The 24,251-nt window shown below is 37.8% G+C and overlaps 1 protein-coding gene across 5 annotated transcripts in view; it reads left to right on the forward strand.

Moving 5' to 3' along the window:
- The window catches only part of TANC1 (tetratricopeptide repeat, ankyrin repeat and coiled-coil containing 1), a 95,366-nt gene that overhangs the window by 27,078 nt on the left and 44,037 nt on the right, over positions 1-24,251 (forward strand). For 3 of the 5 annotated variants that reach the window (XM_080398667.1, XM_080398669.1, XM_080398670.1), the window contains 2 exons: positions 11,442-11,645; positions 24,046-24,147. In XM_080398667.1, the coding sequence (XP_080254793.1) occupies positions 11,442-11,645; positions 24,046-24,147 (306 nt within the window). The remainder of the gene's footprint in view (positions 1-11,441; positions 11,646-24,045; positions 24,148-24,251) is intronic. The other 2 variants (XM_080398668.1, XM_080398671.1) reach the window with 1 other exon arrangement.

A 24,251-nucleotide genomic window follows, 5' to 3' on the forward strand; every position in this document is an offset into this window, starting at 1 on the left:
AGAAGGTAATAAAATCTTAAAATGTCCCAGCCATTTCAGAATTGACTGTATGAATGTGCTTGCAAACTTCTGTTAAGGTGTGTGAGTAAATTTATCATACTTTGCATCCCAGTAGACAGGGGAGAGATGCTGAGATGTTGAGTTGCAGCTGAAGAGCAGCAGCTCCAGAAAGCTCTGTCTTGGCCACTTGTGATTGTGTCACTCAAACGGAAGGCAGCTTGGAAGAGGTTTAGGCTAAACAGCAATAGCCTATTCTTAAACTGAAGTAACCCCTGTTGTCCCATGGGTTTCCTTGTGCATAAAAGGAATGCCTGGAAGTCTGCGTAATGCAGATCTGAGTGCGATGAATCCTGTTTTACTGAATAGACCTTCCTGTTTGTGCGCTAGCTGTAGCTTATTGGTTTTACATCTGTTAGCCTGGTGGAACCAGTGCAAGCAGGAATGGCATTTCCACCCCCCCACCCCCCCAGATAGAAAGCACAAGTGTAGTATTAAAAAGCCTGTAAAAGGGGTTAAAGAACAAAAGAAATTAGGACTTTTTTTTTTTTTTTTTTTAATAGCTTGCATGGATTTTAATGTTAGAATTTTCTCATTTGCCCTGACATAAAGGTGTAGGAGCTGAAGATGTGCATAACACTTTTGAAATCTAGTTGCTGAGTATGTTAATTACAATTTCATAGCTTTTTAAATTCAGGGTTATCTTTCAAAAAAGAGTTGCAAGAATTAGTGTTGATGCTTGTGGGAGAGAGACTGAAGCGTTATGCTAAAGACTGGTAGAGGGTCTTTACATAAACACCTTCTGCCCTAATCAGGTGCAAGACTGGCATGTGGAAATCTCACTTTTGGATGGAAAACCAGCACCTTCAGCTACTCCAGTAGCAGTGTGCTAGTGTTAGATAGTTGGGCTCAGATCCTGCAGCTGCTGCAATAATAATTTTCTTATACAATTGTTTTATTAAAATGAGTTTATTTAGGTGTGGCTGGGAGGTATTGGTTAGGTCAGTGGCTGTTGTCGAGTTAGGTAAAATCTAAATGAAGCAAGATTTGTGTGTTTAAACATGCACATACATAATTATGTACATGATTTATATCAGTATGTGCAGACGTGAACAAAGATGAAGAGAGCAGTGTTGACAGCATGTTATTTATGCACAGAACAAGTTTTCAAAATAAAACTTCATAAACTTACTTCTAAATGTAGATTTGAAGACAAGGGAGTTGATACTGTATTTGGCAAATGGTTTGCCAAAGGAACAGAATTTCAAACAAACCAATTTTTTGACCCAGGCATCCAGCTTCTTTTCAGGTTTTCTGCAGTATGAAGCAAGCTGTCTTTACACCTCTTCAGACATAGTTACTTCTGTTGTATGGGAATAAGTATCTGTAAGTTGCTTTTGTCTTGTCCCCCATCCTTCCATTAGTGATGTACATACATGGTAAAGGACAGAACTCAAGGTCAAGGGGGAAAAAACTCCAGTCTACACCTCTCACATTAAAGTAACAAATCTGTTTTGTGAATGTTTGGAACTGAACTGGAAGAGGGCAAACAGGAACAATAATTTTTGTGACCCAGAAAGTAATCTGTGGATTTATACTGTCTCAGGTACACCAAGCTGGAAATGCACAGTAATTACTCTCTCAGATTATCTTTGTTTCTCAAGGTTTTCATTCAGTCTCAAAGTAAAAATTTGGTATTTTCTCCTTTTTGTCAGATTATCATCATCAAATAAGTATTCTCTCTTTAAACTTTGAAGGTTTCCAAGTCCTTTAGAGATTCCTTAGAAGGTGTTTTTGTAATAAGTGGCAGACCTAGTCTCTTTGTAGACCTAGTCTGTTGGTGTACCTCTTACTAGTCCTTTTGACTTCTTCGTAGGGCACACCTTTTCTTATTCTTTGCCTTTTACCTCTGTTTTATTAATTGACTTTATTTTCTAGATTTAATACAATCTCATCTCTTTGTCTTTATTTCTACCCTGTGTTTCTTTCTAACTACCTTGGAAATTTCTTGCTGCTCTCTCTTCTGTGTTGTTTTCATAGTTTATTGTATGTTTTCCAGTTTCTTTCCTTGAGGCTCTTGAATTCACCTCTGTAGCCACCAGGAAATTCTTTGCCTCTGGCCTCTCTTGGAAGGAGCTGACCTTTCTTATTTTAGTATAACACAGATGCTTCATGTCTTAGTGTCACAATTCAAGAAATCGGAGCCAGAAGACTGTTGTTCAAACTGAAGTTACACAGAGTTACCTGCAAGTCTTGTCTGTGTCCATGATGAGGTGATAATAATAAGCTTCAGAATATAAACAAAAACCACATTTTAGTTATGATTGTTTTAGTAGCAGTTCTACTTAGGTACTTGTTCTTAAATGCTTAAAAAAAGCTTCAGAGAGAGATTTGTATTAGTATTTCCTGTTGGTTTTATATGTTGCCAGCTGCTTTTCAGTATATAATTATGTTTGTTTTCTTCAACTGTCCTAAAACCAGCAACTTGCTTGTATTCTGGGAATCTGCATTTTTTTGTTACTTACTAAGCAAAAGACCACTCAATATAAAATACTTGTAATGTATTTCAACTTGAAAAGAAAATCCTGTATATTAAATTTCTACAGAACATGCTCAATTATTTCAGATGGCTTTTTAGTAGCATGAGCATTGTCGTTCTGTTGACCCAATATCAGGCCTGAAGGAACATGAATAATGGAAGTATTGTGCTTAGTTTGCAGTGTTCTTCCTGCACTAAATCCCATCAGAAGTTTAACATCAAATGTAGTACAGGGTATGCATGAAAACTTTGTTGATTCCAGTAGAAATTAATGTGGTAACTAGTTGAGACTTCAAGGTTTTCCAGCTCAAATGCTTGTTAGACATTCATGTGGTGCTCAAATAAGAAGGGTCAAAATGTCATGTCAGCAAAAAGATAATGTTTAGAATAAAATACTGTAGTGCTTTAAAGGTCGAAAATCTGGAGAAATGAGATCAGTGGTTTTGATTTCTGGATGATGAAATAAAAGGTATTGAAGTGCTTATGTATTCGTATGTATTGTACTTTTCAGTGATTGTCTTCAGATATTTTTTTTTTTTAATTTGGGCTACGAAAGAGTTCCATATTAGTAAATCTTTCTTGGCTCTTGTTTCGTTCTCCTGTAGATCAGACTCTGTTTTTACAATACTCTTTTGAGGCTTAGTTTCCTTTGTTTTTCCTTCTTGTATTCCAGTATCTTTATATAAGTGTATTTGACCTAAGTATGAGAGTATAAAGTTTTTGAATGCTAGGTTAGAATGGATGCTTTTATTTCTGCATTATGTTCTGTTATAGATTGGCATACTCTCTTGTCTTGTTTGCATGCCTTGCTCTTAATCAACTTAATTAATTTTATACTAAACAAGTTGGATGAAATCTGTGAATTTGAAATCTCTTGCTTTTTTTACATATGATCTCATAGTATTAAGAAATCGACATCTTAGTGTTCTCTTTGAAAAGTTAAATGGCTTTCAAAGACATGAGCTGTAATTGCTCATATGATTTCTACCATTCTTACTTTTGTATCTTCCTTTCCTATTAGTGTAGGTCGCTGTAGCAACCCTGATGCACAGCACAAGCACAGCACTTTGAATCATAAACATAAATGTGCTAAAATTCACTGACAAAATTTTTTTGTTGTTAATGGCAACTAGATTGCTACTTCAAAATAAAAGTGAAGTTGCTAGGCAAGAAGGCCTTGTCTTTTATTAAGACCCACTACTCAATCATTATTTTCAAATTGAGTGTTTCTGGAGTTATTTCCGTGTAGCATTAAAGGTTCAGCTCCCAGGTGAACTTGTTCAGTTTAATGCGTATTTTAACCACACCTTTCTTGTGTTATGTCTCATTAAATATTTTTGACTAACACATTTGTAACTAGGCTGAGGGCATCAAGAGCTTCAGATGGCCTTCTGGCAAACTGAGAGCCTTGAAATCACTAAAGTAAGTTTGCATTATAAAACTAAATATGCAAATTCAATTGGCTGTTTGTCCAAACTCTCTCTAATATTAGGCTTTGAATTTTAAGTGCGAAGGGACTTTGTGGTGCTTGAAGTACACATCCACTAGCTGGAACATTGAACTTGTACTGGAATGCTTTCAAGCTTCAGTCTGACTTTTTGTTGTTACTCTAAAAATATCTTGCAACAGAAGAAGCATTGTTTCATGCTTCAAATACGGAGCTGTTTTTGATTATTCTGTGTTGCTTTGCCCGCTTTCTGTGGCTGTTGACAGTTTAAGAGTTTAAACTCCTTTTTTTGCTGTGAGTATTTAATGTGGTGAATGTCTTTTCCCAGAAGGTAATTCCAGTGATATATCCCATGTACATATAAATAAATAATAATAAAAAAGAATCCTGCCCTTGAAATACATAAATAAAAATTAGTTGACATTACTACAGTGGTCCTAATAACCGCTATTTATCACTGTTTCTTTAAAGATTGTTTGGGTTTTTTAAAGTAACAACAAGAGAACATTAGTATTCTGTGTACTGAAAAAAAGTAATCCAGAGTTCAGAAATAAAAGCCAGAAAGTGAGCAAATGATGTCAGGTATGAGCATGGTTGGTAAAGATTGTCCATTTGGACCTTTACTCTAATCTTTACTTGGTTTGTTCCTCAGTCGGTGCACTTCACTGCTTCAGTTACTCAGACTGTGATGGTTTTTCTTCCTGTTACAGGCTATTTACTTCCTTTTTCTGGTCTCTCCAGAGTTTCAAGGGCAAAATGATTAAATGCTTATCTTCCCTAATGCATGTATTTTACATGACAGAAGCCTGTTTTCTTATCTCAGAGGTCTAGCTGATTAACTGCTTACCATTAATTTTTGTTTCAACTCCCGGTCAGTGTTGGTAGTAGTGAGTGGTTACCTTGTCCTAACTAGAGAGAGTGAGTCACGTGGCTCCTTCTGTCCTCTGTTTCTTAAGTTTTGTTAGGATGACACAGATCCTACGAAGCAGAATAAAGTTTAATAAGACTGTCAGTAATGATGTGTAAGCACTTCAGAATGTTGGATATTCTTGTTTGCAGAGACAGTCTTTCTTTTCACAGTGCTGCGTGTGTGTGGATTGTTACAGTTTGCTACTTGTGCTGTTCTTCAAAACTCAGCAGCTGTTTCCACAGCAGTATCGTGGGGGTACTTGGCGTGAAGCGAACAGAAGCCTCATGCAATGCAGATAACAAAATAATCCAGCAGTAGTTGTGTCATTACAATCTTTTACGTGATCCCCATGTCAGCGTGATTAATTCTGTCTCAACGTTATTTTATGCTTGCTCTGAAATATCAAGGGAGTTACGCCTCTTCAGCTCACCTTTTCAGCTTTTCCTGGTAAGTTCTCCAAAGAGCTTCGCAAGGCTTTTGGTGGTGGCTGTGCATGTGGGAGTCATCCCGTAGCTGCAGTGCTGCGATTACCCAGGTCTGGGTCCAGGCAGTTTTGGAGAGTCTCCAGAGATGAAGGCTCTGCAGCCTCCCTGAGCGACCTCTCCCACTGCTCTGCCATGCTCGCCATTTGTAATAACAGCAATACACCAGTGGCTGATAAGTCCAGCGGTTCCTCTGCTCCAGTAGAAACGTCAGGGCAGTCTGTGTGCAGGCTGAAGGCTGAGCCGGCCACCAGGTTTAATGCTGTCTGCGTGCTCTTCTGTAGAGAATACGGATTTCTTTCTTGCCTTCACTTGTGTTGATCTCTGAGGACTGTTGTCATAAGCCAGCAGTGGCCGTGGTAGACATGTCACCCTAGACCAGTGCTGTTAACAGCCCGTCTTCCTACCCATAGTCAGCAGTGCCAGCCAGGATTTTGCCACCTTCTGATCTCCTCCCTGAATGTGTTACAGAAGTGCAAAGTTTGCAACTGTTACGTGGCAAAGTTCATTTACTGCTGCTTTGCTTTCCAGTTGGTGCCCGAGTAATCTGGTTGAGGCTGGATGGTTACAGTCAAGTTCTTGTTTGTTGGGGAGGTGGTGTGGGGGTGCTTCACCTGGGGTACTTGCAAGGGGCCTTTTCCGGCAATAGGATCCTGCATGTTAACACTTCATTATAATTCTTTATTTTTTTAAAAACATCTTAAGCAAAACTACAGAACTTAGTATTTCTGCTATAACACAGTTTTATATCTGATACATTTTTAAAGTGGGTTGAGAATCTTCTGTTTAGTAGGGAGGTTAAGGGAGAAAAAGAAAGTCAGCTATGTCAGAAATACATTCTGAGATAAGTCTGCGGAACGTGGTTCTGCAGTCGCTATCAATATTCAGACTTAAGGAGTCTGCATTTCCATTGTTTTATCTTGTACTGTTTTGTCCTGTTTTGAAGGTTGCGGTCCTGTTCCTTCATGTTAAAACAGTGTGTAATCCAACATCTGCACCAAACACCAATTTATGCATATTTTGGTAAAGTAGTTAAGAGTTCTTCTGGTTTCTAAGGAACTTACATTGAATGAAGAACTAGATGTGTTTTATTATGTTTAATACTGACACGTACACTGTAAAGGTTTTCATTTTAGTTATCCTCTTTATTCAATAGAAGGATTAGTTTAATCTTAAAGTTCAAGTACTCTTGGATATTAGGCTCTACAAAATCATTACTTTAGTCAGTCATCCTTGTATCTTTTTGTATCTTAAGAAAAAAAAATAGTTTGTTAATCAGATTATGCCTTTCAGTTGCATCCCTAGGTGCAACTAAACTGGGATTTGATTTCCATTCTCAAAGCTTTGTGTGTGTGGTTTTTAAAGCTATTAAGCTGTTTCCGTGGTTACTTTGACCATTGAATAAGAACTCTGGTGTTGATTGATGCTTATGAAACTTTTGTCCAGAGGCTACTTGGCAGTGGGAAATGTACGACTCTGAGGTTTTAAAAATAAGAAAGTGGGGTTTCACCGAACCTTTCTTACGTTTTAGTTCAACATTATTAAAAAACTTGTGAGAAATCATTTTCTTCCTATTCCAGAACTGATATTTGTCAGGTTTGCATTGGGTTAGAGACCAAGAAATGTCATGTAAATTTAAAGTATTTTTGTGGTAGTTAAAATACTTGAAATTACTAACCTTTAAGTAAATGACAAATTCAGTTTTCTGTGTGCATCAGTGTGGCATCTGGTTATGTTCAGGCATTGTAACAAATAGTAGTTTGACAGCTATTACTCATGCATTTTTCTAGTACTGTTTCCCTGACAGCAGGTTGTTGTGTAGAAGGCATAATGTATCACCTTGTAGATCCCACAAGCTTGTTAATGCTGAGTCTGTCGGGTCGTATATGTAGATCCAAGTATCTTACAGGAATTTTGCGGTAAGTTGGGTGAAATGTGTAGATTTGGTCATCAGTCAAATTTATATAAAAAAGAAAATGCAGGATTAGAGTAAGTATAGAGGATAGATTCAGAGACATGGGAAAGGATGGTATAAGCATCGAAGCTTGCCATCTTCGCGTTATCACATGTATAATTTAACTGTAGCCAACCATAAATAACATTATAATATATATATGTGTTATATATATTATATATTATATATATAACAACATAAATAACATTAATTGTGTGGATATAGAACTTCCCTCGATGCCATAGTGCAAAAATAATGAATTTTGTCAGTCCACTTGGAGAGCCCGAGGACCAAGAGATAGAGGTCAACTGCCTCTGATTTTGTCCTGTAATTGTGATACAGACCCAGGAGCCTTTTCATACAATTGTGTGTGTCTGACGCAAGTGCTTTTGTACTCGGTTGAACTGGATTGTCTCTGTAGGAACTTGGTATCGTGCAGTCCTCGCTTGGCATGAAGCAGTGGTTCCTCCTGCTGTGACTCTGTTCTGTGGTGAGGAAAGGTGAGGTGAGCCTCGTCCTGGCACCAGCTAGAGGCAGGGTGTGTTTCCAAATGTTCTGCCCTCCTACAGGCTTAATTCTTTGTGTCCCTGCACGCCCTTTCTTCACTTCTTGCTCCCTTTTTGGTAGGTGAGAGCATGTTCACCTCTGTTAGGAAGAGAGGCAGTGGCAAGATGAACCCAGAGGAGGTGCGTAGGGAAGAGAGAAAACAAAGCAAGCAGTGGTCCTGCTCACCCTGTTGCTAGCCTCTGTTGATGGGTTTGGGGACCTCCTCAGCTGCAAGTAGGTGTTGCCATCAAGGGATTACTTCTGTGAACAGTCCCTGGAGTCCATGTAAAGCTTTAGCATTCAAATGCCATGGGTTTCCATTTACTGTTTATTACAGTTAGAGGAGTTCTTTGATCGTGGGGCTTTATGGGGAGTTGTTCTCCTGGTAGAAGATCTGGTTGGTGTCTGTGACCGCGACACTGTGTGGAGGGTTGTGGTATGTGGGTTCTGTTTGTTCCCTTTTATTCCTGTTTTTTATGTTTTTTGAGGTCACAAATGTGGGATTGGCCTGTTAGCTAGGATTGCATTTAGTTAACAGTTCTTCAGAAAGGTCTGGGAGGAGCAACTGCAGTTTCTGCTTTCTTGGAATGATTTGTGTCTCATAGCTGTCTGCTATTCCATAGTATCCTAACCATTTTCAATTTATAACATGCTTTTTTTTTACTGCTTCAGTAGATTACATTACTGTTTAAATATGTTCTGACATCACTGAGGATATGATGTTCTCATAGGTTGAAGCCAGTGTCGTTGGGCTTTTTCAAGGTGTGATTTCTTGCTCTAAAGAGCTATTGCGTGGGTATGTGATGACAGTAGGCAAAAGCTTATTGTAAAATTAGGAAAATAAGTGATTGAAAAGGAGAATTTCTGTGATACATGTTTTGGATTTTTGTTTTTTTAAGTCATACTGCTCTCATAATCAGAGTCATGAGAGCCTGATCTTTTGTACCTCTCCCCACAGTATCTGCAGTGTTGTCAGGAAAATACAATAATAATAAGAATACTGTTATAATAAAAATTGCTAAAGGGCTGGGGGCGAGAGAATGTAACATATCTTTCAAGTTACTGTCATGATCAAATAATCTGAATTCATTTATTAGAGTTATGCTAGCAGTGTATTTAGCCCCATCTAGCTCTCTTCCATGGTGTAATGTTTTGTTTACAATAGAGATAGATAAATTAAAATTAGTTCAAAAATTAGGAGTCTATTAGGAAGACAGTGAATTAAACACTGATGGCTTGTATCATAGTAAAAGGAAAAACAGAAATAAGGGAATTGTAGGTGGAGTTACTAACCCTGAAAGGGGAGGAGGTAATTTTTGTTTGTTATTCTCTTGTCTCTTGCACCCCCCTCACTAGCATTCCAGCTGGAGTATTTACACAAATTCCAAATTACAACCTTGGCAACGAATCTAGTAAAAAAACCTCTTAACAAGAGTGGTAGTATTTTCTAATTGCAGTTAGCTGCATTACCATGCTACTTCCTTGCTTTTTGCTTATGTTCAAAGGAAAAAATGGAATATAGCAAGAAGTTTCTCTGTGCGTTCTTCAGCAATTTATGAACCAAACTAACATGTGCTGTACTGAATAATAAATCATAACATACCTAAGGTTAAATCTGTATTTAAAAACCAGCTGTTGCAAAAGTTTAATTTCTAGAAGAGGAGAGAAAGAAAATCCTTAGCCTTTTTGATTTTCACTGAAAGTATATGGGAACTCAGTAATTTAGATATCTTGGTGTCTCAAAAAGTTTTCATATATGTGATCATAGTGTCTAAAATATTTAGTCTTTTTATTTTAAATATATACTTAGGCGGTACTTTTTTTATTAAGAACAGTGTGTTGCAGCAAGCTTGCTAAAATGTAGAATCTGCTTTTCTGGGTCCCAGGATTTTAAACCAATAGTTACACTTCTATAATAGTTGCAGTGGACTTCACAAAAGAATATAAAGTTACAGTTACTGAGTTTTTAAACTTTCATCTTGACTTGATGAAACTAGAGGGTTTTTTTCTTAAAATTATTACATGTTACTATGAGTTTTGTTTGAACGGAAGAGAACTTTTGGAAGTTGATAGTTTAGTTGGTGTCAGAGGAAAATAAGAGAGTAAGTTTTACAGTTCTGAAATGTTAAGAAAAGTTTGAATCTAGCATAGCATTCTTCAAGGCCATTTATACATAGTCCTTGTCTGGTTCTTGTGAGGAAAAAAATTATGGCTAAGAAAAAAACCCAAATTATCTTAAATACGTGCAGCTTTGGAAATAGGGAGTTAGACTTTAATCTTCAGGCATGTTTGGTTTTCTTATCTTCCATGCATACTTCTAAAAAAAGAGAGTGATAGTGAAATTGACAAAAATGTTTTTACTTTTCTCAGAACATTAGGTTTGGTTTGGTTTTTTCCTTCTGACAAGTGTGGAAGTTAATGCTGCCTGTAGTGGAGAACAGCTGTTAAAATTAAAGGCAACAATTGAATGACAACAGAACGAATAAGAAATGCAGATCTTGTAGAGCCATGTTTATCTAAAGTCTTGACTATAAGAAAATAAACCTGGTACGAGGGATTCACATTTGAAAAGATATTACTTCTCCTTTGTTTACCTTTTCTTCTAGTTGTGCTTTGGGTGCCCGTACTTCAAATCATGCTGCTTGTTGCACATGGGCTTGTCTAATAAAATGTTCTAGCATTCTCTTTCCTCTTTGCATCAGTTTTGCTTTGCTGTTTTTTATCTTTGGTCATACCAATTGAATTTCAGCAGTAGTTCATGTAAATTATTGAGCAGTGCTGTAATCTGAATATTAAAAAAAAAGCTGTAGTTAGTTGTTAACCTTTGTTTTTCAGCTCTGTTTGTCATCTGTCTAGGAAAAGCTAGCACTTTCAACATGTATTTCTGCTGTCTTTGAATCATTATTGTGAGCAATGTGTTATTCTGTTGTTTCGAAAATACATTCTTGATTTAGCTGAAATAGCATTTCCTGCAACAGCAAGAAATTTCTCTGTTTTGAGTGTATGTCCTGCTTTTGTTGTCCCACTTAGTATGCTGTGAACCAATAGCTTGTTCATAACAAGTGTAAATCACTGGACCTCTTGGTTTTAAAACAGAAGAAACAAAACTTATACCAGCCATCTCTTAGTGTACCTTTACCTTTTAGTGATCTACCTTTCACTTGAGTGGAAGTGGTAACCCAATGAAATTCCTCCTTTAACTAGTTCAGTAAACAATATTTTCAGATGTTCTTGACTTTCAGGATATCACAGTGATCCTAAAATATGTTTTGAGCTGTAAAAATGCTTCTATCTTCATAGGGAACTTGATTTTACCTCCAAGAATGAAATCTGAAAAGTACTTTGTTGAAAATGGGGTTTTACTTCCCCCTTGCTGTCTCTATTACAGTAAACTAAAATCTTGTTTACTTGTGTATTTATTCTAGTGGTTATCTGGATTCTGCAGTGGAGGGTGCATGGTAAGATGAGTCATGCTGAATTGTTGCTGGCAAATATGTTTTTCTGCGTTAAATACTTGCATTTTATTTTGGTATATCGCAAAATGGATAACAACACTGTATTTTTAGCAGGCGACTCCTGTCCAGAGAATGCCGCGCAGGTTATAGCAACATCTGGCCACAATGCAGATTTTCCCATTGGCAATCAGCCAGTCTCTGAGGACACTTATAGAATGAACTTGGCTAAAGGAGTCTCAATGTCGCTGCCATCTTCACCTCTGCTGCCACGCCAGTCCTATCTGATGCAGTCGAGATCAAATAAAAAGTCTCCAGGTAAAATGAAACTGACAGACAACAAAAATCTTATAGCCCTTTAACTCGTTTTTTGATACACTTTTATATAAAGTAACAAATACAATCATCTTAAATCTTTTGCAGAAAGAACAAGAGTAGTGAATGCTTTTTGCATATTCCTGGGGAAAAAAGGTGATTGGTGGTTAAATAGAATATATTATTTCATATGGCAAAGAATTATTTTAATATGTATTGCAAATACCTATATTGAAATGTCAGAATATGTTTAAAACTGGTTATTTATGATAAGTATATCAGTTATGTGGAAGACAGCTGCAAAAACCTTTGTCTATGCGTACGTTAGTGACTGTATAAGAGTGAATGTTGTTTGTGGCTTTTACAATTAATTTATTTTACTTGTATCTACATACATAAATGTATTAATAGAGAAATTGCTGCTGAAGTTGTGACAGGAAACCTGTTAATTTTCACTGGTTGTGTCCTTAGTAATGACCATGTACTTATGTGTGAGCTTTGCTAAATAAGGTGCTCCATCTGGTTCCCTTTTTATCAGCATTCTGTACATGTAAATCATTCCAGCACACTAGCATCACTTGGGTTCATTCAGGTCAAAGTTTGAGCGTCAAGTGAAATTGTCCATATTACTATTGCTTGTGGGAACACTCAACAGTTTTGAGGTTCTTAGTTGTAAAGTTTATGAGGTCTAGCAACAAAGAGTGTTGAAAGTTGGTTTTTGTCAGCACTGAGAGATGTCTTCATTAATGACCCATTTTACATAAAGTTAAAGAAAAAAAGTTGCTCAAAGAATTGCCACAGGATAGTAAATACAATTTGTAAAAGGTGTTCTTGGTTTAAGTTGCCTATCAGTATTTATTTTTTCCTTTCAAAACTTGAAAATAATAATCTCACTTCATCTTTAAATAATTTCAGATTGGTTTTGACAGTTCATGTAAAAATTTTGAGCCACAGAATGGTATTTTGTTTTGTCCCTTACTACAAGTGATTTGTGTGCTAAACAACTTCAGTCTATCTTTTAAAGTCCTTGTAATGGAGAAGAAAATGGGATTTCTGCCAAAGACTGAAGTGAAGGTCAGGGTCTAACCTTTAGGTTTTTTTACTGTTGGGAAAACTTAACGGTATTCTAGGTACATTTGAGATAGTATCTTACCAGCCTTCCCATTCCATGATTAGTTTAGTCACACACGTTTTTATCAGCAGAGTATAGGCTGCTCACAGTTTCTCCTGCAAAGAATGTGTAACAGTAAATTTTGAATGAAAAGCCATGGTCGTGATGACTTCAAAGTCATTCCACTGTGATATATAGTCAAAGAAAAAAATTTAAGATTATGAAGTGCTGTGAATGCATTGACATTTATGTATCATTAATTTGTACAAATCTGTAACCAGCTGATAGGATGCTCACGGAAACATCTGTGCTATTGCTTTGACTTTCAACAAAAAATAGATGATGGAAGATGTTTTAATATAAATTACCTGTCTAGCATCTGGGGCAGGAGTAATAAAAAAAGACACTATACTGATGTACTGATTTCAAAGCACTTTGTTTTAGTAGCTTATAAATAGTGAATTAAAGATTTTACAGGTTATGGTGAATGAAATAAGAAAGGATTCCATGGAGAGTATTCTGAAGTTAAGATGTAGTGATTAAGTTATCTAACGAGTGGTAGAACAAAATTCTAATTTCAGTCCTGTTAAGACAAAGCAGCTACTTAGAAACATATTTTGCAATGTAAATCATATTGTTAATAGGTTTGAAGTCTTTGAAACTGTAATAGAGTAGAGGAGATGTCCCTTGACATGTATTCATTGATTCTACCTTTGTTTCTGTTTTGTGGTTCTGTTCATTTATCCCAGGCATGTTGATGGTCATATATACTTCTCTATATGAAATATATCTATAGATATCTTGCATAACTTATTTCCTTGAAGTAAAATTCTATTTAGTGTCTACTAGACTGAAGCAGTGTACTGCATGTGTACTCAGTGGTAATGATTAAAGAGTATATTCACTAAATGCTACCCAGGTTTTAATGAAGACTTTTTCATAACTGTTAATTGAGTCTGAGTAGTTTTAGTTAAAAATTTTGGTTAGTAAATTAAAAAGTCAGATCTTCCTGACAGTATGTTTCAGAGTTATGAATTAAAAAAACAAAAGTTGTAGTTAGCCATTAGTTAGTTGTACTAATGAAAACGTCTGTATTTGAAGGCTTCATACTCATATATTTCTACTTTTCTAGCAAATTTGTCTGTAACTCTACCTTACATTTATCTAGTCCTGCATGTGTATTTGCTGATTTAAAAATAGCTACTTAATTATGATTATATGATCAGTGAATAAAAATATCTTTTCCTGGTTAAATAATTGTAATGCATGGAAGAACATTCTGCAGTAAGAAATGCACTGTAAAATATTTTACATTTTTGGTGTAACTAGTACAGACATTCAGACTCCTCCATGGAATTACTCTTGTTCGTGATGTCTAGCACAAAAAAATCATCAGTGTAAATTATGTGACAGGTTTCTCGTACTGCTTTTGCTTTCATTGCCCTTTCTTCATATTTCCAAGCCGGTGTTAATTTTCAGATTACCCCCTTCAGAGGGGAATTTCTGGTTTTGTTTTTTGATATAATTTTCCCTCTTTGCTTGGCTTCACTACTGCCTGACCAGCAAGTATTTCTGTACGTTGTCCTTCCTTTAAAATGCATCAGCATTTTGAGTAGGACTTGAGCAAACTTTTTCCTTCTATAATTGCTTCATCCACTCACAATCTGGTTATCCATCACCTAAAACTGTTGAAAAAACAGCATTTTAGTTTCACCAAAAGTGATTTAGTTAATGATGGATGTATGTGTTTTACTGAATTTCCTATCTGTTTAGAAACTTGCACACTCATAGATAGATGGTGCTTGAAAGAAAGCAAATTCTTTCACTGTACTTTGTTAAGCAAAAGGTATTGCAAACATTTTGAACATATTAGTAAATTTTGGTAGTTTAATGTATCATTAAGCAGTAGTACCATATGAAAAACAGCAACAACAACAAACAAAATATAAGGCCAGTTTGTAAAATTACATTGAAGCAGTGTATAAATCCAGACAAATTGTTTAATTTATAATTTAAAATAATGGAAAAGTACAGGCCCCCCCCTCCTTCTTGTCAGGCGTATTCATGTGAACATTTGCTAATTTGAAAGGTTATTTTACTTTCTAGGTTGCTTCAGGATTTATTTTTTTTTTTTAGTTTTTTGTGGTTTTTTAAAATTAAAAATGCAATGGTAGGAAAAGGATGTTATGCTTGAAACTATTTTCTCTGTCAATGCTGTATACCTCTGTAGTTTTCTACTTCAGATGACTCAGAGAGTAGAATGCTTTTACCAGTATGGATTAGCCACAGAGGTACTGTGGGGAGTGTGGTGTTTTCATTGTATCCCTTTAGACTAAGGGAATTTTGTTCCATCGTAGGCATATTTGTTCCATGAATAATGTAATTACCACTTCTCAGGTTTGGACTCATGTCTCTCAGAAAATCGCGTAGATACCTTAATGTTTAGCAAGTTGGAGGCATCTGTTTGAAATAATTTGGAAATTGCTAGCCTGAGGACCCCCTGGACCAGCACAGGACTTTCTGGTTTTGGTGTCTCTTTGAAACTGCTGTCCTGATCTCTGGCATACCACTTCTCGTTTCCTCTCTCTCCTGGTAGGGGCTCAGGCTTGAGCCTGAGCTGATCAGTCCTGTACGCTGAGACCAGTATGCTGGCACTGTTAGCTGTTCTGTTGTTCCTGTCACGATGGACAGGCATGATGACAAATGTACACAGCTGAGAGGGGCATCTTTGCTGCAGCACATGTGTGGTCATAGCTGCTTTTCTGCTCATCCATCTGCAACTAGGTCAGCCACTAGAACCTTGTAACAATTGGGCAGGCAAAACCATGGGAGAGCAAGGCAAACTTTGCTGGAACACAGAAAGCTGCGCAATCCCATTAACACAATTTACTGTGAGTGACACTGTGTTTTGATTATTTGCATAGGAGGTAGGGGAGCTTTTTCTTTGAGTAGAGCTTGGAAGAGTACCAGTGTTTCTGGCCCCAGTTCAGTCCTCAACTCTAAATATAAAAGGAGGGAAGAGACAAACTATATCTTAAATTTCTAAGGTACTTAAAATTATCACAGAACTAAAGCAACTAGTTCATTTGGAGTCAAAAGCTTCCTTAATGGAACAGTTCATTGAGGAAGAGGTGGATAAAAGAGCAGAAACAAACAGAACAAGGAAAAAGTTGTCAGCAGGACAACTCGGGGGAGGGGAGTGGGAGCAGTAAATGAAAAACTGTCACAGTAAGTTGAGTTTCTTCTACTATAAAGCTAGAATGAACATTGCTTGGATTGGTAATCGTACAGGTGTGAAACTAAACCAGTGTTCAGGTTCTTAAAGGGGTAATGGTTGTACTCTGATTTAGGAGGGCCAACTAAAAGAATTAAAATGCTGATTTATAAAGGACTTTCAAAAAAATTGGTTGTTGAAATTTAAGGTGTGAATGAAGGATGCTGCTGCCCTTGAATTAAAAGTTTACAGACTTAAATTATTGATACAGTCATGCTTGAACAGAGGAAGGAAGCAGCTTTGCTTTTAAAGACATCGGTGAATGCCAAAGATGACTGCTGAGTCTTCCATAACTGTGCAACAGAACTTTTAGTTAGTTTTTAAATTACACTTAAATTAAAACTTTTAGTAAATTAATCAGCGTACCTGACACTTGAGGCTAGACTGGGTAAGAGAACTGGTTTCACCTAAGGCTTCAGTTTTGTGCACTGATCTTGAGAACACTGGGAAGCAGTTCCTCTTGCTTGCAATAAGCTATCCAAGTGCAAGGTCTTGCACCTGCAATCCCCAGTACCAGTGCAGATGGAGATTCATTTAATGCTGAGGGAGGGAAAGCCAGTTCAGAGGATTAGGAAGGACGTGCAGAAGTTACAATAATCTTTTGGAAAACTAGCTCTTCTGCAGTCAAAAAAGCGTTAAAAATTACTTGGAAAGCAATAGATCATTTTAAAAAAAAGTATTGTTATGGAATTGTAAAATTAAATATATTAAATCTGTAGTTCATCTACCACAGGAAGATACTGGTGTAGCTCTAGTGATACCAACTTTAAAAATTACTCTAGAGCTAGGAAAGCCCTAGAGAAGGGCTGCAGGAATGAGTAAAGGTGTGGAATGGCTCTGAAGACAAATTACATAGATAGATTTGACTGGTATTTTTCTGCCTGGAAGAAAGACAATTTGTGGGGAAAGGAGACAGTATGATTGCTATTTCATGCCATGTTGAGTTAATGTGTGGATGGTGCAGACTGTTAAAAAGGGTTGGGATAAATTCTCGGAAGGAAGATCCATCTAGAACTTTTAAACAGAAAGTGACCACTTCTGATTCAGGAAACAATAAGTCACTTAACACAAGTCAGGAAAAGTCTACCAGGGAAGTATGTTTTCCCTTAGATACTTCTCTGCTGTTTGCTGCCGATAAAACACTGTCCCAGATGAACCTTTATCAGCCATCTTACACTTTTGGGAAAGAGCTTCCACTGTGCAGATAAAGATCACATTTAAATGGGTCCTTTTTCATCCATGGATTAATTCACGTGTTCTATTTTAGATTAGTGCATGAAAATAAATTTACAAATCTTCGTAGTTAATCCCAGTGTTTATCAGATTTGCAAGTACTGTAAGTCATTTCCATGTTACTTTGTGATGAAGAAAATTCAGTCAGGGGTCTCCTGCACAGCCTGAAGTGCAAGTGTTAAAAAATGCATCCTGAAGGAAGGTACTTCCTTTCTGATCTGATTTGACGTGACTGCTACAGCTTGTTCTGGTTGTTCTAGAATGGTTCCTTGTTGTTGTTCAGCTTTGCTACATCTAATTATACTTCTGCTCACAAATGGCAGATTTGGACGACTGTCTCCTTAAAGAATGCGATTTTGTTGCAAGGGAATGTATTTTTAGCTGGTTTCACCAGGGCCCGCGCCCCGGGTTTTTGTTACGAACTCGCGTTGGAAGAGCCCCCCCTGGCGGTGGTTGGTAGCTAAGCGGTCTTTTAGGCTCATAGTCCCTAGGCAGGGATACAAACATATGTTCATATATGAATTGCATTTACTGCCCAGTGTTTCCTAGCTAAGGAATTAGGTTATCACCATATTACCATATAGCACTTTTTAGGTGCAAATCTGAAAGAACAGGTAGGTCCAATAATGGAATGTCTCAGTGCTCTTGTAGAACTGGCTCATACCTGGGGCACGATGGTTGGAGGCCTGTGATGTAGCAGGTCACTTTTTTGGGTTGGTTGCAGTGTGATGGGGCAGTGCGTTACCCTGGGGAGCCTGAGGCTGAAATGGAGAGCATTGCAACTTGTCTTTAAAAGCGGTCATCAGCCTTGAAGTATTCATGAAAATGAGCAAGAAATCAATGTAGTTTTCAGAGACTTAATGGAGCATCTGAGACTGTTTATTTAAAAAACCACAGTATATTTAGGCAATGACACTTGCAGTCATACAAAATGTCCCATCCTTCCTTTTGTGAGCAAAGTGCTAGGATGTCTCGGAAAACTTTGGCGTGCCCTTGAATTTTGAGCCAAGTAGAAGGGTGCTATTTGAAGATCCAAATTGAAGACAAGAAAACCACCTTATCAAGGACAACGTGGTATAGTTAGCATCAGTCCTGCAGTCTCTCTCCAGTGCTTTCTGAATGGGGTTTACTCCATGAGGGAGACTGCAGACCAGAAAAAGTTGAAAGCCTGAAGTGCAGTCCTAAGTTACCTGCTAGCGGTGAGGAGGAAGAGAAGAGGGAAGCCAGCCCGCTGGAGTTGTTTGCCGTGAGCAGCTTAACACACCATGTACTAAGAATAGCTGGCAAGCCAGTTCCGTTTTATCCAAAAACTGCCAGCACTGTCAAGTGAGGTAGGTGAGTACTTCTCCCTTTGTTACTGGTCTGGGAGGAGGAAAGTAAAACCTGAAGGGCTGCAGTGGCAAAGTAGCACTTAGCAAGGCAGTAACACAGTGAGGTGGTTATCCACTGGGACTGAAACTCTGTTCCTATTTTGTTATTTGTTTGGGATTTTTTTGGTGGTCTTTTTTCTCTGATTCTAGTACATTATAGGCTATTCTATTTTAAAACTGGTTTTTTTTTTGTTGTTAAGGATGTTTCTTTGTTGTTGTGTAATAGGACATTCACCTTTGTTTTGAAAACTCTACCTTTGGTTATGTTTTCTGTATTTAACTTAAGGAAAGGTTCTAGCTGTATCCTTCATTACTTTCTTGAAATCTCATTGTAAAACTAATTAGAAGTCATCACTGGTCAAATGCTGCAGTAGCATCTGTGGATGTAGTTATAGCTGTCCATGTATATTAAAAGAATATGTAGCTGTAGACGCTGAGGCATGGTCATGATTGACAAACGTTGGCTTCAGAAATAGTGAAAAATTACTTTTACAGTTATTTGGGAATTTACCAGTAAGCTTTTATCTGCTAGAACTCTTTTGTGTCGCGAGACTTATGCTTCTACTTGATAAGCTGGTCAGCTTTTGTGGGAAGGAACGATCTTGTTTAGTGGCTTGGTAACTGAGCCCCTTTCTCTTGGAGCCTCTTTTCCTTAGTAAATGAGAGAACTGAGCTTGTTATACAGATCCTTTAACAGATGAGGTTGTATTTGTAAAATCAGCTTTTCAATCTGGCACTTCATTCATGATATTGTAGTTCCTACATAAAAGTATACTTACCTGAAATATTTTTTCACTCCTTTCTTTGTAGAAATGTGTGTTTTCTTAGCCAAAACAGTATCTAATATGTCGTTTTATAAGCTTAAGGGATTGAAAGACTATAAACTGTAATTTAAAAACCCTTTTAATATCAATTTGAGTTTTATGTGAAATCTTTGTAAGCTACATGATGAATATTTAAGTGCTTCCATCAAAAATATTGTTCTTTAAAGATTCCTTTAAGATTGTAGTAGGCAAATCTCATGAAGATACACTGGTGAAAAATGGGCATATTAATAGGCCTGTAAAATGACACTGTGGGCTTATCAACCATTAGGACATAGGATTCATTATTATTTGTTTTGTGTGGGGTCAGTGATTCTCTAACCCGATGTCAGTATACCACTATGATTCTAATGATTGTCAGGGAAGTTTAAAAACTATGCCCACAATTTTTTTATATTTACAAGTGATACTTGGAGTGTATAATACAGTGTGATAAAACTTGGACTTGTAGGTTATTTTCCTTACTTTACAGATGTGCTGCGTAAATGTCACCGTACTGTTCCTTCATAGGACTCTGTAAAATGTCCTGTTTTCCTTCAATGAACAGGGTCCCTAGAGCAGAGAAGAATAGACATTGTCAGCAGTGGGTCACTGAGCACAGCTGCTTTCTTCGGGAATCATTTCTGATCCAAGACATCCTGAGGGGAGGAAGGGCTGAATTCATTCACCTGGTGAAGAGGCAGCTCAGTGCAGAGGAGGGAATGTGACGTGGAGGACACGTTTACTCCAAAGATGTACTGTGAACTGCCCCTTGGTTCATGTGCAAGTGCCTCTGCTTTTCCTGGAGCTTCCTGGCGTCGGCTCTGGCCGCCTTTGGAAGCACCGGTCAGTGCTCAGATCCAGAGTTCTGGCAGGCTGCAGTTAGTGTGCACGTGGAAGTAATTGGGACTCAGGTTCTGGATGGCAGCATTTCCTGGCCTGCTGCTGTTTCTGTTCTCCTTAGGCCTAAGTTAAACTGTTTGCAAAAGGAGCTCCATCACCCAGTCCCTAGTTGGCTGTGGGCAGCGTCAGGAAGTGAAATGACTTGAAAATTGCAGGATTTCGTAATAATAAAATCCACGGTCTGCATTGTATTGTAGGTCGGCTTACTGGGTTTGTGTACTGTGTGTTGTTTTATGTTTGTAAATAAATAAATGAATAAATGGACAAACAAAAAAAACCCCAACCCAATCAGGTAGCCTGGTCAGTAGTTTATCACTGAGAGATAAAAGAAATCAGTTCTTGAATTCATCACCTGCTTTCAGTATGGGCTTACTATTTGATGAAAGGTGGAGTTGGAAACACATCTTGATTTTTAGAGCATCAGTTCCTTACAAGCATGTCAGTGCAAACTTAACCAGTCCAACCAGAGAAGACATTTGGCCGAGACCTTGGGATTTCGCTTTGATTTCAAGTCTGTTGTAAATTTGATTAAATAAAGGATCTAAAAGGCATGGTTTTTGAAAGCCAAAGATTGGTATGACTTTAATTGCGGTAGCTGTGGACTTTCTATTTGGCATGTGCTTTTAAAAAAGGCTTCTGAAAGTAGTTTTAATTCTGGACTGTAAACAAAACATGTGACTTGGAAACTGTAATACGTTTGGGCAGGTGAAGGATCTGGGAAACAAGGCATGTATAGCATAATGTTGATAATTGTTAGCGCTTAAGAATTTTAGTACTATTTAGATGCTCCTGATGAAGACCAGGACCCTGCTGTGAGAAGGTCCGGTGTCTTTTTCCACTAAACTTGAACTGCTGAGTGAAATGTTCTGGGAAAGCAAGAGAGGGGTAGTGTACGAAAGCAAGGGGAGAAGAGCTTCCTCGGAAGAGTAGGGAAGTAAGAGAAACTGAGCCTGGCTGGAGAATAAAGTTGCACTGAGATTATGTGAGGAAGTATAGCTGTGACAGCCTGGGGCTGGGACCTGGGTTCCTGGAAGGACAGTTTGGAATGGGTAGGGTGGAAGGAAAACTTATGGCAAAACTTCTCATTCCAGGATCTGGAATAGTTTCACCAGAGAGCATGGAAGTCCTAACAGCCATCCTTCCTCTGCTGACAGCTGTTGAAAATTCCATTTGTAGTGTTTAAATGCTGTTTAATTACACTTACATTAATATTTTTGGGCTATGCTGGCTTCCTTTAGTCAGATGGGGACAAATGAGGCGCACTTGGTAAGCACCTTCATTCAAGGAGTTTTCTCCTGTTTATTTAGTATGAGGTTCCAGTACCTTCTCTGCCTTCTTAGACTATCTTGTGTTGGAAGGGACCCACAGGGATCATCCAGTCCAACTCCCAGCTCCTTGCAGGACTACCTAATGCTGAACCATATGACTCGGAGTGTCATCCAGACACTCCTTGAAATCTGACGGGCTTGGTGCTGTGACCACCTCCCTGGGGAGTCGGTTCCAGTGGCTGAATCTTTTCAGACAGTTCTGGGTTTAAGAATTTGAACAGCTTAAAGGCAAAGTTATTTGCTTCTTTCTGGTCTGATCCTCTGATATTTAGTACCACATTGGCATTCATCACAGCCTTTTCCATAGACCTTTGGAGTGTTCGTTAGAGGTGCGTTTGGTGTTATACCTTTTTTGCTGATTTGGTCAGAGATTAAAAACATTCACTTCTTGAGTTCTCAAAATATTGCTGCCATTTTGTGGTTGCATTTTTTTCTTTCCCAGGATATATAATGTAACCTAGCACTTAAGCGTGCAGCTAGAATACCACATTTGAGTTCCAGCATTTTGGCTTCTCCTGTTGGAATTTGACAGAATCTAGCTTTCAGGTTCTCTGATTTAAAAACAAAAACCCAAAACAAAGTGCCCCTGTAACTTAAGCTCAGGGTTCTGTGGAGTAGCACGAGAAATGGTCTTCGAGAAATGTGCTAAGTTGTGCATGCTTGATTTTGAGACCTTGATTTTGTTTTTATTATGAATAAAATAATAAGAGTATTACACAGAACAGGCAAGATGCAAAAGTGGAACGCTGCCAGTAGAATGGTTTTCGTCTGTGCTTTGTCACTGGCCTAATGTATTTGGCTGCAGCATGTTGGACATTTTCAAGTGAGAAAAAGACCTTTCCTACTGTTAAGGTGACGTTACATGGTAGAGAGAACCTAGGATCATAGCTCTGTGGTACAAGAGGTTGTATTTAAAGACAAAGGGGAAAATCCCTGTCTGTTGCCAGAGCTGGGGAAACCCACAGAAGTACCTCTGGGTTTGTGTTTTGTTAAACCCAGCAGCTGACGGTGTTTGTAGGCACTTCCAGCTGATATTTAGGTTCTTCTGGATGAACCATTGGAATCACTTATCACACCTCAAGCTCACTAAAATTTTGAAAGTTTCAGGTGGCTTTGTTACACACAGTAAAAGAAATTGGGATTGCTTTAATGACAATCTAGGATAAAAAATTGGGTTTGAGTTTTCAGTACCCTGACGATGATGTTTCCATTCCCCATGCTATTTAAATATCTTAGCTTTCCAGTGTGTAACTTCACAAGATTCCCTGTTCATGCTTTTCCAAAACTCGGTGTTGCAAATGCCTTTATTTGTGTGTCTCTCTATATATATAAGTATATTATATATTTTTATGTAATATATATTAGAAAATTCTATTGACATGTTTTTTGGGATGTGGATAAATACATGGTGGAGTTTCAATTCTGCAACGTATTGTGCATCAGTGTAGCAGTCTACTGCCAGTACTGCCAGTTGCTGAATTAAAATCAGAATTTCACCCTGTGTTTGTTGTGCAAGCAGATGCTGATCCAGCAGTACCAGTGTACTTTTTCTGGTAAACCTTCAGAAGGCAGCACTGTTTCCCTTCTGTTAGATAAGTTGTGTAGTTAACATTTCCTCTGGCTGATACTAAACCAGAATTTAGTAAAGAGTAGGATCGTACGCAGCCTGAAACCAAAGCGTGAAGCTAAAAGTGAGAGCAAAGAGTGAGTCAGTTTAATTTTTGAATGTTATGCATGTGTGTGTGAACACACAATTCTTCTTAATACCAAAGGTGGCATGTTTTACTTGGTGTATAGGTGAACTGGGAATGCTGCTGTTTAATGAGGGCAGAAACCATTAGTAGCCATCGATGTTTTCTTTTGAGTTTTTTGAACTCATCTTCACCATTCCAGGGCACGTGTCAGTATTTGGAGAAAGTACACTGTAATATAAAACTTCTTGGGTTTGAATTATTTAGTGTGTTGCTGTTGCAAGCTGTCTGCCTGTGGTGTCTTTTTCCTAGCTTCAAAGATGCTGATAACAAAAAATCCTTCCTGCTATAATGGAAAACAAAAGCTCTGAACCAAGAAGGCCCATTGAAAGTTATCTCAGTTTAAACGTGAAAAAGTCACTTTACATATACAGCAAACTTTTCAGGTTTGTCACAGCAAACAGATCACTTATGTTTTCCAGCAGGCTTTGCATTCCAAAAAGCCCAAAGAGAGCGTATGTTTCTCGCAAGAGTGGAAGTGCAGCAGCTTACTAGTCTTTATGGTAGCAGCTGTGTATGTAACAAATAATTCCTCTGCTACTTTTGCATTGTAGAGGATAGACACTCTGAATATGAAACTTGTGGTCCATCTGGAAAAAATTAGATACACTTAGCTCATTCCCATTGCAGGTCCAGTCAGGAAGCCCAAGTATGTGGAAAGCCCTAGAGTGCCAGGTGAGGCGTCTCTACCGCTGAGAAAAGGATCAGAGCAAGGAGAACCCAGTCAAAATGGTAAGAGTCTGCTCAGTGAGACTTTATTTGGTAGAACAGCTGTTCATTTCAGACAGTGATACAAAGAAGGCTGCATAATAAGGAAATCTAATTCTTTATTTGTA

The sequence above is a fragment of the Falco punctatus genome (assembly GCF_963210335.1).
Source record: "Falco punctatus genome assembly, chromosome: 8".
Lineage (NCBI taxonomy): Eukaryota > Metazoa > Chordata > Aves > Falconiformes > Falconidae > Falco > Falco punctatus.